This window comes from Nicotiana attenuata, unplaced genomic scaffold (genome assembly GCF_001879085.1).
Source record: "Nicotiana attenuata strain UT unplaced genomic scaffold, NIATTr2, whole genome shotgun sequence".
Lineage (NCBI taxonomy): Eukaryota > Viridiplantae > Streptophyta > Magnoliopsida > Solanales > Solanaceae > Nicotiana > Nicotiana attenuata.
This window is the reverse complement of record NW_017675714.1, coordinates 38,364-53,834: the sequence shown is the minus strand read 5'-3', so window position 1 is coordinate 53,834 and position 15,471 is coordinate 38,364. Positions and strand designations below refer to the sequence as shown.

Sequence of the window (15,471 nt, the reverse complement as noted above, 5' to 3'; positions counted from 1 at the left end):
AGAGTTGGAAGCTCTTGATGAAAAGAGATTGGAAGCTCAACAGAGTCTTAAATGTTATCAAGCTCGATTATCTCGTGCCTTCAATAAAAGAGTTCGCCCGAGATCCTTTCAAGTAGGAGATCAAGTCCTTGTCGTACGAAGACCCATAATTACTTCCCATAAACCTATAAGGAAATTCACTTAAAAGTGGGATGGGCCATATGTCGTACAAGAAGCTTACTCAAGTGGGGCTTACAAGCTGGTTGATGCAGATGGTATGAGGATCGGCCCTATCAATGCAAGTTTTTGAAGAAGTATTATCCATGAAGTTGCAAGTCATAATGCTCCTCGACGTACGAGCCTAAACTGCAAGTCATGACGCTCACCTAAACTGCATGTTGCTACACTCCTGGCCCGCAAGATTATAAACTGTATACGGCCAAAAAAAAGAAGTCCGTTAGGTTGAAAATCTCGAAAGAGGCGGCCTAGGCAAAAGTTAGGACCCAAAAAAAAGAAAAAAAGTCTGCTAGGTTGAAAATCTCGAAAGAGGCGGCCTAGGCAAAAGTTAGGAACGTAAAAAAAAAAAAAACAAAAAAAAAAAGGCTACCTTGTCTGAACTACGGTATGACTTGATCCTCTTCACCGAGGTACGTAGGCAGCTTAGAGTTTCATTCTAAGTTCAGTCGCATAAGTTCAAAAGATACATATTGCCCCAATTGTTGTCCGAGTGAAGTATGGAGGAATGCAAATTCAAGCTGAAATGCCATCCTCTTGTGAAACTTTGATCTCATTTGATTTAAAAGGGGCAACCCTCCATGGTAAATTGATATCTTCAAGTCCGTCGGTACTCAAGTTGAAGTCCCCAAGTTGAAATCTTCAACTCCGTCGGTCTTCAAGTTGAAGTCTTCAAATTCGCCGATCTTCAAGTTGAAATATTTAGGCCCTCCAAGTCTCAAAGTTGAAGTCTTCAAGTTGAAATCTTCAAATTTGCCGGTCTTAAAGTTGAAATATTTAAGCCCCCAAGTTGAAGTCTTCAAGTCCGTCGGTCTTCAAGTTGAAGTCTTCAAATTCGCCGGTCTTAAAGGTTGAAATATTTAAGCTCCCTAGTTGAAGTCTTCAAGTTCGTCGGTCTTCAAGTTTCAGTCTTCAAATTCGCCGATCTTAAAGTTGAATTGTTTAAGCCCTCTGAATCTTCGAGTTGAAGTCTGCAAAGTCCGCCAAATCTTCAATGTTTTCCAAGTGTTCAAGTCGATGTCGCCTTCAAGTTGAAGCTTTATAACTTTCCAATCTTAAGGTGGACATATAAGTCCCTTTGCACCTTAAGTTGGCCTCTTCGTGGGTTTGTCCTTAAAAGGAACTATAACTTTCCAATCTTAAGGTGGACATATGAGTCCTTTTGCACCTTAAGTTGGCCTCGCCGATAGTTTGGGTCATATTGAGAGTAATCTCTCCGGTAGTCGGGCCATTTTGAGAGTAATATCTCCAAGAATCGAGCCATTTTGAGAGTAATCTCTCCAAGAATCGGGCCATTTTGAGAGTAATCTCTCCAAGAATCGGGCCATTTTGAGAGTAATCTCTCCAAAAATCGGGCCAGTTTGAGAGTAATCTCTCCAAGAATTGGGCCACATTGAGAGTAATCTCTCCAAGAATCGGGTCATGAAAATAATCTCTCCAATATTTGGGCAGGGATGAGTACCCATCCTCTCACACCCTAAGACCGCCTTCTTCATGCGTGGATCATCTTGTTGAACAAGAACATATTTTTCTTGCTTGACCTACAAAAAAAGAAAAAAAGACAACAAAACAAGAAAAGCACAAGAAAAGAAAAGAAATTACCTTCGCGTGAGCGCTTCAGAGTCCACAAAACTAGACTCAAATAGCTTCAAAATACTGCAATTGATGCCGATTGAATGGAAGATATGCGGCTATTTATAGAAGCAGTGAGACGACACCGGAAGTTTAATGGCAATGTGGGACTGAAAGTTTGTTAGAGTCCGACAAGGATTTGATATCCTAATTCAACTAGAAGGAAAGGTTGCGGCGGTGGAATTTGCTTACATATATGCAAATTGAAAAGAGGACAATGTTAGTTCTATTCCTAGTGAACTAGGGAAAGATTATCCTAAGAATACAATAATGACATCTACGTGGATTTAGCCTAATTCCATTAATCAAGTCAAATACATTGAAAATGGACGTTCTGCATGGGATGTTTTTCATAAGTATATGTATATACGAAGTTCTTTTACTTCAAGCCTAGTCTTTTAAATTCACACAACAAGTCTTAAAGCAAGGGGCATTTGTAGGCATATAAATTTTATTAAAATTAAATCCAAGAAATAATTTGGACTATATTTTAAATTCAAGATATATTGGTCCAATAAATACTACGGGCTAATATAATTGAATTAATTATATAAGTCCAATATATATGGATTAAATAAATAAGTCTTAATCTATTGGGCTAGCCCATTTAATTGGGCTAAAGTAATGAGCCCACTTCATTAAGCCTAAGATGACATCTTCCTAGAGGCCCAGTTTGGTGCCACGTGTCAAATGACGTGGCGCGCCAAGTCTAGCGGAAGAGCCAATAGGACCATGCTACGTGTCAAAATGACAAGGCATGCCCAGTCACACTGAAAGGCCAATTAAATCACGCCACGTGTGCAAGTGACATGTTCTGGCCAATCAAATGCGGCCATGTCACACTTCAATTTGATTGGTCGGAAAGAGTTTGTTCTTATCATGACTCCTCCCTTCCACAACTATAAATAGGGGTCTTCATAACTCAGGAAAGGGACCAGAAGTTATAACAAGAAGCAAGAAAGAGCTCGTGGATCAAACGCTGCAAATTTCTCCACAAGTTTCAAGCTTCAAGTTCAAGCTCAAGAACGAAGAACAAATCAATTCCAAGCTCAAGAACGAAGAACAAATCAAGTTCAAGTCCAAGCAATCAAGCTCAAGGTCAAGAACAAGATCATCGTTCGTGGCAACAAACATAGATTCAAGATCAAGCTCAAAGGCCCTTGAATTTATTTACAATTGAAAAGAAGAATCAGAGGATCCATAGAGATTGTAACACTCAAATATTCGAAATAAAATACTACGATTGTTGCGATATTTTCGGTCTTGATTTTATTTTCTCGACGCAAATTTATTGTCTACATAAATTAATAGAACAATTTGGATTTTTCACTAAGAAAAAGGAAGACATCTTCTATCAATTAGTTGACTTTGTTTGTGTCTCCTAGAACGAACTTAAGAATATATAACTTTTCAAATAAAAATCACAGGAGAACTCTTAAATCTTCAAGGATTAAGTATTCGTACTAAAATTATAAAGGAAGCATGATAACTTGTAAAATTGAAGAAATGATAAATAGAATTTATTATGGATTTAAGTTGAATATATATGGGGCATATATAGTCCCTTCATTAGAGTTAACTAAATAGGATTAATAATATTATTTTTTTCAAAAATTTACACTCCTTCACTTTAATTGTATAACTTAAGAATAAGTTTTATTAAAATTTATATAATTATTTTTATATTTTGAGATTGTACACGCGCAACGCGCGTACCCTAAGACTAGTACCTTTTTAATAGTTAAAAGAGTATAAATTGAGCAATATTAAATCAGACATTTACAAGTACGCAAAAATGTATATTTAAAAATTCGTATAACCAATCCCGACTAGCTTAATTAGATTGTCTGAATAGTTTTTCCTTTTATATTGGATTCAATTTTAAAGGTCCTGATTTAAATAATAATACATATACAGGGATGAAGTAACAGATCACAGATCATCAAATAGGAAGAAACATATATATATATATATATATTCTCAACATTGAGAGAAGAAGAAGAAGAAAAAAATGGCAAGTCTAAAAATTCCAGAATTGGTTCCTTCTGCAGCTGAGGATTCACAGAAACTCAGAAAAGCTTTTGTAGGTATCTCTCTTTTTACCAACTTGATTAATTAATTAATTCAGATCTGTATTCATAAGCAATTGCATTTGCTTAATGGTTAATCCAAATATAGAATGTGGATGATCTTGGAAGATATATCCATTTTACACCTCCATTTGTGCTTGTTAATTACAGTTAAACCTGATCACTTTTTAAATTTTAATTTCTATTTTCTAGATTGCTTTTCTAGTTGAACAAAATTATGTCTTAATCCTGAACCACTTTAAGTTCCCCATATTATCCATTCCTCTCAATTCAGACGTGGACTTGTTCTAACGAATACAATAACATACACAGTATAATTTCACATAGTGAGGTCTCGGGAGAGTAGTGTGTACGCAGACCTTACCCATACCCTGTTCTAACTAATACAATATTATAAAATGAACCAGAAAATGTAACAAAATGTATAGTAGCTGCATTCCATTTAAGTATATGATGCACATAAGGGCTATTCATTGGAAAAATATCCATTAACAAAAATGGGGATTTTAAGACTTGGGTTTAAATTGACACCAGCAGCTATCCAATTCAAGTAATATCAGTAATAATTATTATTGATTCTTATTATATAAGAAGGCAAGTCTTGGCGTAACTGGTAAAGTTGCTGTCATGTGACCAGGAGGTCACGGATTCAAGCCGTGGAAACAGCCTTTGTAGAAATGCAGGGTAAGGCTGCGTACAATACGCTTTTGTGGTCCGGCCTTTCCCTAGCCCTGCGCATAGTGGGAGCTTGGTGCACCGGACTCTCCTTTATAGTAGTACTATATAAGTAATGGAGTAATACTTATAGTACTAGTTATAGTTGAATGACATCCTAATCTTAAAAGAGCTATTTGTTATTTTCTCTTTAGTCCTGTCATTAGCTAGATTAGGACATTGTTGGTTTAAAGTAAAGAGATTGAACCCATTGAATCGAATATTTGCAGGATTGGGAACAGATGAAGCAAAAATCATTGAGATCTTGGGTCATAGAAATGCAGCTCAGCGGAAGTTAATTCGAGAAAGTTATGCAGCAACTTATGAAAAGGATCTTCTCAAGGACTTGGATGGTGAAATATCAGGTCACTTTCAGGTTTGTTTCAATTTCTCCTCCTGAAAATCTAACTTATATTTTAATATGCAACAGTACTAAGACGCAAATACATTTTTATTCCCAAACAAACCAAAGCCAAATATTGCTTTAAACATGATCATTGGCGGAGTCAAAGGGAGGTCAACGTGCATAGGTGAAAATCTTTTTTATGTGTACATATTGGTTGTTGAATCTCATTAACACAAGAAAAGCTTCTAGTGCAGTGACAAAGGGAGTCATACGAATTTTTAAGTCATGGATGCGACTTCCAGATATTGGCATGAGATGATTTAAATAGAGTAACGTGGTTAGTGAAAACTTATATAACCAACCCCAACTTGTTTGAGACTGAGGTTTAGTTGTTGTTGGTTCGACTTCCAGATGTGGCATTCTTTTAGCATTTTTTTGAATTCCTTGTCTTCAATTCTGCCTCCGCATGTTTATAACGCAATCCAAATGGAATTACAGCGTGTAGTGCATTTGTGGACTATGGATCCAGCTGAGCGCGATGCATGCTTGGCTAACGAGGCTACCAAACATCTACCTGATAGCAACTGCATTATCATGGAAATTGCTTGTGCCAGGTCTTCCAATGATCTGCTTAAGGTGAGACAGACCTACCACGCTTGTTACAAGAAATCGCTTGAGGAAGATGTTTCTGATCACTCGATTGGGGATTTTCGTAAGGTAATTTCATTTGCTTTCACCTTTCTTGTTTTTCTTTTCATTAATGCGGTGCTTATGCTTTCCTGAGCCGAGTGTCTATTGGAAATAGGCTCTCTATCGCCAAAAACTAGGGGTATGGTCTGCGTACACACTACCCTTCTCAGATCCCACTATGTGGGGTTACACTGGATATGATGTTGGTGTTGTTGTTGTACTTTCATTTGCTGGCATAAGCGAAGTCAAGGGATTTTCGTCTAACTAATGTCTTAGAGTAAACAAGCTATACCTTCATCAATAGATTGTGTTTGAGTCAGAGAAACAAATATAGGTTACCTTTACAAATTCTTGAGCTGGTTATCTTAGGTAAACTAATTCCCAAACAGCTTTTGGTACCTCTTGTAACCGCATTCAGATATGAGGGAGATGAGGTGAACATGGCATTGGCAAGTAATGAGGCAAAGATACTACATGAGAAGATATCTGACAATGCTTATAGTGATGAGGAACTCATCAGAATTCTTTCGATTCGGAGTAAAACACAGCTAAATGCAACATTTAACCAGTACAATGATCAATTTGGCAATGCCATCAACAAGGTAGAGTTCCAAACACAAGTAGAATCTCATACTGTTGTAGCTTTTGCATCCATTCTCCAAAATATCTATTTTCAAGATTTGAACTTCCTGATGAAGTTTATTTGATGCTCTATTGAGCCGAGGGTCTTCCGAAAATAGCCTCTCTACCTTCAAAAGGTAGGGGTAAGGTCTGCATACATACTACCCTCCCCAGACCCCACTTGTGGGAATACACCGGGTATATTGTTGTTGTTGTTGATGAATGATGATGAAGTTTTATCTCTCATTGGGAATATCAGGATCTAAAATCCAATCCAAAGGATGCATACTTGAAACTACTCAGATCAGCAATAAAGTGTTTGACAGAACCTGAGAAGTACTTTGAGAAGGTTCTTCGATTGGCGATGAAGGGGATGGGTACAGATGAAGAGTCTCTTACTAGAGTTATTGCAACTCGGGCTGAAGTCGATATGGAGCTCATTAAAGAAAGATATTACCAGAGGAACAGCATGCCTCTGGACCGTGCGATTTCTGATGACACTTCAGGAGACTATGAAAGAATGCTTTTGGCATTGATAGGGCATGGAGATCTTTGAATCATGACAAGTATGTTGTAGGATATGAGAAGTGTTTCCTAAATTTTGCAGTTTGAGTTTGCTCCAAGGATGTGTGGTACTGTATCCCACAGAGTTTCTTGTGTTATATAGACTTAAATAGTCCAATGTGGTCTTTTTCACTTTTCCATGAATCTTTTCTGGGACTAAAAACAACATTACGCTTGAGTCTCAAGCAAGTTTGGATCGGTCATATGAATCTTCATTGTCCATGTCGCTCTATTTAAACTCATAGTGGTCCAACATTATATAAAATATAATTAGAAACAAAAAAGAACACAAGAAGTTCTCATATTTTCTATTAGCATATAAATCTCTAACATAATTAAATTACTCGTAGCAATCATTGGACCTAAAGTAAACGTATTAGCAAATTTAATCCCAACTAGTTGGTTTCTCCTATATAAATTTTTTTCCCTTCTATTGTACCCTATTTTTCACTAGGTCTGCATGGTTTCAAAGAGATCGTACGTCTTTCGAAACAACTTTGTTCCATGTGAATTTAAGTCTACTCTCTATCCCTCTGGGTTAGGGGTAAGGTCTGCGTACATTCTACCCTCCCCAGACCCTACTTGTAGTATTTTACTAGGTTGTTGTTGTTGTTTGTTCCCTTTTAACACATCTCCTCACCATGGTTTGACACCTACGAACCGATGCATCTGAAGGTCAACGTAAGACATGTCCAACCAAGGCATCAGAAGGTCGACGTAAGACATGTCCAGATGCATCTGAAGGTCAACGTAAGACATGTCCAACCAATGCATCAGAAGGTCGACGTAAGACATGTCCAGATCATCTCAGGCAACCTTCTCTCATGTTATCCTCTGTGTGCACTACTTGCACCTTCCGAATATAGTCATTTTTAATCTTGTCAATTTTGTAGGATTAAAGCTACGATTTAGTGCTGAATATTTGAAAGGCAATATAGTAACTCAAACAGATTGTTGTTCATTTACCTTACTAATCAGAAAAGAAAAAAAAAACCATAACTGTAGACACCATTTTATAGAATTGCTCTCGAAGTCGCAAAAAAAGAAAATGTTTTATCCCAATGGGAAGGATCATAGCACCAGTCAAAGAAACATAAAAAGATCATTATGCAGAAAAGTACTCCAGTAGGATAATAATGCTGTATTTTGAATCAAATTAGGGGTGTTAATATTGTTCATATGACATGATTGACACATCAAAATTTACAATCCTCATTCCTAAACCACATTGATCATGAGAAGGTCTCACTAGTCAGAAGCACCCGAAGTCCGTTGCATTTACAGGTTAACATAAGTAGCAGTTTGATGTGATTTATTTACTTAAAATAATCTGATGCTGCTGTCTCCACCTGGTGGTTTGCGTACACCACCATAGCAAACTCTGGATTCAACTTTACCTTCGGCGAATATATTGCTACCGCTCATTTCTCTCAGCTTAGCGCTGCTCAGTGGCTTTTCTGAAGATCCAGGAGGACTGTTGTCTCCCTTGAAAATGTTATTGCCAGTTAACTCTGCAAACTTCTGGTTATGTATTTTCTTTACTGGCTTCACAACAGGTTCATCGCTGCCAAACAAGATATTGCTTCGACCACCAGCAGGCTGCAAAATGCACAAGAGAAATGAGATCCATACAACAACAACTATGACAAATTAACCCAGTATAGTCCCACAAGTGAGGCGGGGGAGGCTAGTGTGTACGCAGACCTTACCCCTACCTTGAAAAAAAAGAAATGAGATCCATAATAAGCTAAAAATCCATAACAAGGAAAATAACAAGAGAATGCCAACTTTGACAAGTCTCAGAAGGAAACTTACATTAGAAACTTTGACAGATGTGCGTACAGATCGTGGAGCTGGTTCATCGATGTCTTCGCTTTGCTTCGGCTCTAAGGTCCGCGCAGCAGCCAATGATCTTGGAGGAACTTCTAGGGGAGGGCCAAATATATCATTTCCACTAAGTTCCTTGCTCTTTGCATCCGAAAGCTGCTTCTTCACTTTGCTATCTGACTCGCCTTCTTGAATCCCACTCACCTCGAGCTGCTTTGGCACTTCAGTCAGAGTGTTAGGCGTCTCCGGGGAGATATTCTCTTCAGTACTGAAGGAAATCTGGCTTTTTCCATTTGCACCTTGCTAAAATGGCATTGTAATATTTGATCAAATTACTATTAAAAGATTTCCTAATTATGTAGCATGCTCGTACTGCTAGTCCTGTGCTGTTATAATTTTTATAAACAAGGATTAAATGCGCCCCTCCACCCGATCCGTACGAGTAGAATTGCCCATTTATACAGAAAGGGACTTCTATGATCATTGAACATAGAAAAAGAAATGAAGCGTTAATCCTGAAGAGGAAAATAGTACCTGAACGATCCGAACAGATGTCCTGTTGTTAACATTAGCATTAACAGGTTCAGATTCTGATGCAACAGTTTCACCAACAGCAGAAAATATATTGCTGCCACTCATCTCCTTCAGTTTATACCCTGAACAAGGTTTCCTGAAGATAGCAAGTTATGGGAAAAAAGAATTACCACAAGGTTAATAGTGTCAACTGTAGAAGTGCTGAGACTAGGTTTTCAATTACCACAAGGTTAAATACAATACCAGATATATGAAGCATCCAATTGTCATTATGAAATTTCAGAAAAAGATGTTAGACTTTGAAATGAACAATATTGCAGCATGGCACAACAGTACAGATTGAGTTAACATGCAAAACATTAAGGAAAACAAAGAAGGTTCATAGAAGAACCAAATAATAATCAAATATCAATCAATTAATCAACTACTCCTTAATCAATTCCAAAATAGCTAGCATAGGATATATAATCCTCTTTTCCTCACCTTTTGTTCAAGCTCTCAGCTTCATGATCACTAATCTGCCCTCCGAACAACACCTTACTCATTCCATCAGAAGGCTGCAATAAAAGGTAAAAGTAATTAAAAGTGCAACTCTCTATTCTCTAACATCTTAAGCGACGATAGTCACAAATTTCAACCAAGGCGTATCTAGGGGGGGGTTCCATGCACTACAAAAAAAATTTGGAATTAGCTACGAACGTCGTCGCTAATCTATCGCTAAAACGCTCGTAGCTAACAGAATTTCTCGATAATACGTTGCTAATCCGTCGATAAACGATATTAGCGACGGATTTTTCTGTTTAGCTACAGAATTCGTCCGTCGCTAAAACCTAATTTTTTAGTAGTGTGGGGCATGTGAACTGTTACGCGGCGCCTTCCTGAGATTCCTTGGAAGGGCGACGTAAGGCTACGCAACTGATGTCAGTGCAGTTGCTGTCCGCCAACTGAGGTCCCCTCCGTACGCTAGACGAGATTGTCAGTGCTGTACGGGAAAACCAATGTCAAGAGCGATTGAGAGAACAGAAATGAGAATTCAGAATGAAAGAAAGCTTGATTGCATTAATGAAATCTATTACAGAAAAGCAACGCGGTGTCGAGGGGGAGAGACACCAGTACAGAGAATTGCTTGCTTGCTAGAAAGTTTTGATTGCTTGATCCCCCTAATAGTACTTAAAAAAAATAATCCAAAGTTACAAGACTAGACTTGACTAAGCTAGAGAAACATATGGAAGTACATGAAATAAAACTACTCTATATTTACAATGAAAATGACTTAGTTTTCTATAAGGCAGCAGCAGGTCCGTTGTCAGCAGCAGTGTCTTTGGCGTCACGGTCTGCGCGCGCGGCGTTGTCTGCGCGCGCGGCGCTGTTGGCTTCTGCCTGCGGCTTGGTGCTCGCGAGGGTTATCGGTGGGGCGACAGAGGCACCTGCGCGCTTGTCACTTGGCGCGGCCAAGGCCGTCCGTGGCGCTAGGCATTGGGAGGTTTGCTAGGACGCCACGGGGCGCGCCCAAGGGGTCATGGGGCATGGCTGGAAAGCCGCCCATGACATTCTCCCCCACCTGAGTTGGCGACGTCCTCGGCGCCTTACTTGCAAAATAATCTTCAATGAGGCTCTTGTAGGCTTTGAGGTTTGTTCCCCTCTCCCAAGTATTCTCTTCTGCATCACAGCCCTGCCTTTTCACCAAAAACTCTTGGTGATCTTTCCTTGAGGCATGAATCACTCTGTCATCAAGGATAGCTTCAACACGCCTTTTCCCGGTTGAATTGGGACCTCGAATACTGGGTATTGTGAGCTGGCTCCTTGAAGGATCCTCTGTGTCTTCCCGAAAAGGTTTCAGGACACTGACATGGAAGACAGGATGAATTTTCCACCAAGCTGGGGTATTCACCCGGTATGCAACCTTCCCAATACGCTTTTAAATGGACAAGGGTCCAATGTATTTTTGCAATAGGCGAGGGTCATGGACCCCTGCAAATAAGTACCGCTTTGGAATTTTGACCATCACTTTGTCTCCTACTTGATATTCAACAAAGTGACGATTCTGATCAGCATGCCTCTTCATCCGCTTTTGGGCTTTGACAAGATAGCTCCGCACTATCTCCAAATTCCGCCTCCACTCTTTTGAGAAGCTGGCGGCTCGAGGAGATTTAGCCATGTTTGGTGCATTCACAGTGTGTGGGAGTAGCGGTTGCTGTCCGGTAACAATTTCAAAAGCGCTTTTGTTGGTACTAGAGCTCTTTTGTGAATTGAAACACAGTTGAGCAGCATCCAGAAGCTTCACCCAATTCTTCTGCGATCCGGTTACAAAGTGGCGGAGATATTCCTCCAACATACCATTGAACCGCTCCGTCTGGCCATCAGATTGGGATGAAAACTTGAGCTGTGACTCAATTTTGACCCAAGGCACTTGAAGAGTTGGGTCCAAAAGTTGCTAGTGAAGCGTGAGTCGCGGTCACTAACAATGTCTTTGGGCAGGCCCCAATATTGACGACATGAGAGAAGAAGAGTCGAGCTGTATCTTCTGCTGATATATATTGTGGGGCTGCAATAAAGGTGGCATACTTGGAAAACCGGTCCACCACAACCAAGATGGTTGTGAGATCTCCGACCTTGGGCAATCCGGTGATGAAATCCAGGGAAACCGTTTCCCAAGGTCTCTTTGGGACAGCGAGTGGTTCCAAGAGTCCGCTTGTGTCAAGCGGTCCGACTTGTCCTTCTGGCATACTAGACCAGTCTTCACATACTGACGACATCATCAGCCATTTGAGGCCAATAATAGGCACAGACGAAGTAACGCCATGGTGCGTTCTTCACCGGGATGGCCGGCCACAGAGTATCATTACATTCCGCTAGAAGAGTCCTCCGCAAATCTCCTCCTTTAGGAACATAAAGTCGGTTTCCCTTTTACTTCCAGAAAACCATCTTCCATGTAGAACTGGCGAGTCTTGCCCCTGTCCTACCAAAATCAACTAAATACTGAGCAGCAGGATCCTTGATGAGTAATCCCGTTATTTGGTCCTTGATGGGATGTGGCTACTTCGCTCACCCTTAGGGTGGCGAGTAGGCACACCGAGCTAGATTCAGCTCTCTGACTGAGCGCATCAGCAACAAGATTGGTCTTTCCACTGCGATACTCCAAGTTGAAAGTGGAATTCAGCTAGGAGTTTCCTGCCACCTGGCCTGTCGACTGTTCAGCTTCGGCTGGGTCATGAATATGGCTAACAGCTGTCTTGCTGTCTTGACCAGGAACGGGGTTCCAACAGATAGTGCCTCTAGAGGCGCAAGCAGTGGACCGACAGCCAATAATTCTTTCTCATGGGCGGCATAGTCGCCGCTCTGCAAATCCTTCAGCTTCCGACTCTCGTACGCTACAGGGTGGCCCTCTTTGTAGTAGGACTCCGCCGAGTGCATAGTCAGAAGCATCTGTTTGTACCTCGAACGCTTGGCCAAATCAGGAAGGGCCAAGACGGACTACTAGACATAGCCCGCTTTTAATGCGTTGAAGGCCTCTGCTCTCCTTGGTCCCATCCCAAGGTGTGACCTTTTTGAGGAGTTCTGTCAATGGCACGGTGCGATAAGTGAGTAGTTCTTCACAACCGCCGGTAGAATTGCATAGGCCAAGAACGCCCTCAAGGCGTGGACATCCTTAGGTGGCGGCCAATCTGTGATGGCTTGGATTTTTCTGTTGGTCCACTTGATGCATCCTTCTCGATGACATGTCCGAGGAAATCAATTTACTTCTGAGCAAAGGAGCACTTGGATAACTTTGCAATATAGTTTTCATGTTCCCGCAACCGACAGGACCTTCCGCAAAGTGTACTAGGTGTCTTCCAATGTTGGCTATATACCCAATGTCATCTAAGTAGACCACCACAAATTCGTCGATGTACTTCGGAAGACTTGGTTCATGAGAGTGCAAAACGTAGCAGGGGCCGTTGGTCAAGCCGAATGGCATGACCAGGAAGTCGTACGACCCATATCTTGTCACACAAAGTCGTCTTGTGTTCATCACCCTCTGCAATCGCGAACTTGCCAATAACCTGTCTTCAGATCTATCTTGGTGAACACCTTAGCACCACCCAGTCTATCAAACAAGTCCGCCATTAGGGGAATAGGGTACTTGTTCTTCACGGTGATTTTGTTTAGAGCTCGATAAATCCACACAGAGTCGCAGGCTGCCATCATGTTTCTTTGGAATAGAACAGGGGACCCATATGGGGACTTGGAGGGTACAATGATCCCTGTATCTAGCATTTCCGTCAATTGTCTCCGAAGCTCGGTGAGTTCGGGTTGTGACATTCTGTAAGGCGCCCGGGCAAGGTGCTTCGCGTCCGGCACAAACTCAATTTCATGTCCACAGTGCGCCTAGGCGGGAGCCGTTTGTGCATGTCCTTGTGGCATGACACTTCAACTCCCCAGTAGTAACTCCTTCACGGGTTCAGGATGGGACCCCGAGGAGCGTTCTATATCTTCAATGTAGAGGGTTGCCAGGAACGTAGGTTCATTCCTTTGACCCCCTTCTTTAACTGCAAGGCCGAGATTGTTCTCAAACGCCCATCTTCATGGGCAGGCACGGGATAATGCAGGTCTTGGTCCTATTGGTACCTCCATCATCAGTAAGCATGTCTGCAAATGGTACAGGCATGGTGTTGGTTTGCCTAGGAATTCCAGCCAACAATCAACTCGAAGTCATCTATGATCACACTCGCAGGTTGAATTTTCCTTCGTAAGGCCCAAGCTTCACCGTATTCTTTAAGCTATTCCACCCACTGGCTGGGGAGGTGAGTTGATAGCCTTGACGCTACCTTTACCTTTCCCTACAACTAGTCCAAGGCGCTCCACCTGAGTCGAGGCTAAGTAGTTGTGGGTAGCACCCGTGTCTATCATAGCCCGAATGGGCTTGCCATTCACCTTCATCTCGACGAACATTAAGGTCCTCTCTTGTTTAAGAGGAGTCTCTTCTTCATTCGCCTTCTTTTTCCTTTCCTGGTGACGGGACAAGAGCCTTCTTCTTACGAATACCAGCAATGTCTCCGCTAGTGCCATCAAGAAATGGGAACCCACAATTGCATTGAAGGCACCTACTGGTTCAGTCTGGTCCGCATACGTCTGAGTCGTCATCAATCCCATTCATCAATAGCCTGATGGGCATTCATCTGTGCATGTGGGCACTCATAGTTCTATAATGTGGACCGCCGCAATGACGCATCCTGAAGGAGGCTTTCTCGCCCGATCATTGTTGTTTGACGCAACACTGTTGCTTGCCGGAGGAAGGAGCTCTAGATTTGTTTGAGTTCCGATCTCCCCATTTTGCTAGGACCACCACTGCTGGTGGCCCCCTTTGAACCCTGCTCGGGCAGGCGGCTGAGGCCTGTCCCTTCGAGCTTCCATTTGATAGTCCCCAAGGCATTCAGCTGCTTGGATTTCCTTGGGAAGGGAATCTACCCTTTGTCTCTGTAGCTCCACGCAGGCATAAGGTTTCAACCCTTCCATGAAGGTGAAGAGTTTTGTCTTATCCCCCATGTCGCGTATGCCTGAGCATGAGTGCGGGAATTCTCGCAAGTAGTCCCGCACTGATTTTGTCTGGCGAGCTCCCGTAGTTTTCTCCTTGCATTATATTCAACATTCTCGGGAAGAACTGCAGGCGTATACCTGCTTCAGTTCGGCCCATGTCTCGAGAGCATCTTCACGGCCTTGATGGCTTCATACTTCACACGCCACCAGAGTTTAGAATCACCCTGAAGATACATGGCAGCCAGTTGCTACCTTTTTTAGCTTCCTCCAGATCCCCAACAGCATCGAAAATACTGTTCGACGTCAAAGATGATGTTTTCCACTTCCTTGGCATTCCTAGCTCCACTGTATGGCTTTGGCTCAGGTATTTTCAGTTTCTTTGTCGCGAAGCGGAGTTCACAGCACCTCCGATTTGGTTTCCACCTCCGTCGGAGTAGGCCCTGTAAAGCAGCGTTGACAACATTGAGTTGGTCTGTCAATTTGTCAATGGTTTGTTGCATGGCAGTCACCTTTTCTGCTCTTGTGCCTGTGGGCTAACCTCGGTGCGCTCCTTTTGGAGCCCCTCGAATTTCTCAAAGATTTCGGCTGCCTCTGTGGCTGCCGTCTGCCGGTCTCCCTCGGAGTCGCGACTGATGTTTTCAAAAGTCACTTCGACCTGAAGCACCCTGCGGTCCAGGTCGCGTCCAACCTTGCAGTAAGGCTGTTCTTTAGTTCAGGCAACCG

At 41.8% G+C, this 15,471-nt stretch overlaps 2 protein-coding genes across 2 annotated transcripts in view; one reads left to right on the top strand and one right to left on the bottom strand.

The window, feature by feature from the left end:
• The first annotated feature begins 3,748 nt into the window (after nucleotides 1-3,748).
• LOC109220360 (annexin D2-like) lies at nucleotides 3,749-7,090 on the top strand. Its single transcript, XM_019384823.1, has 5 exons — nucleotides 3,749-3,932; nucleotides 4,880-5,025; nucleotides 5,494-5,712; nucleotides 6,075-6,287; nucleotides 6,566-7,090. Exons 1-5 carry the CDS (start codon nucleotides 3,857-3,859, stop codon nucleotides 6,860-6,862), a joined length of 951 nt encoding a protein of 316 aa, XP_019240368.1. The 5' UTR covers nucleotides 3,749-3,856; the 3' UTR covers nucleotides 6,863-7,090.
• An 866-nt stretch (nucleotides 7,091-7,956) lies between these two features.
• LOC109220362 overlaps nucleotides 7,957-15,471 on the bottom strand; it is a 9,364-nt gene continuing 1,849 nt past the window's right edge. The window contains exons 2-5 of the mRNA XM_019384824.1: nucleotides 9,715-9,788; nucleotides 9,232-9,367; nucleotides 8,686-9,000; nucleotides 7,957-8,469 (exon numbers count right to left, since the gene is read on the bottom strand). Of these exons, the coding sequence (XP_019240369.1) occupies nucleotides 8,191-8,469; nucleotides 8,686-9,000; nucleotides 9,232-9,367; nucleotides 9,715-9,788 (804 nt within the window). The 3' untranslated portion in view covers nucleotides 7,957-8,190. The remainder of the gene's footprint in view (nucleotides 8,470-8,685; nucleotides 9,001-9,231; nucleotides 9,368-9,714; nucleotides 9,789-15,471) is intronic.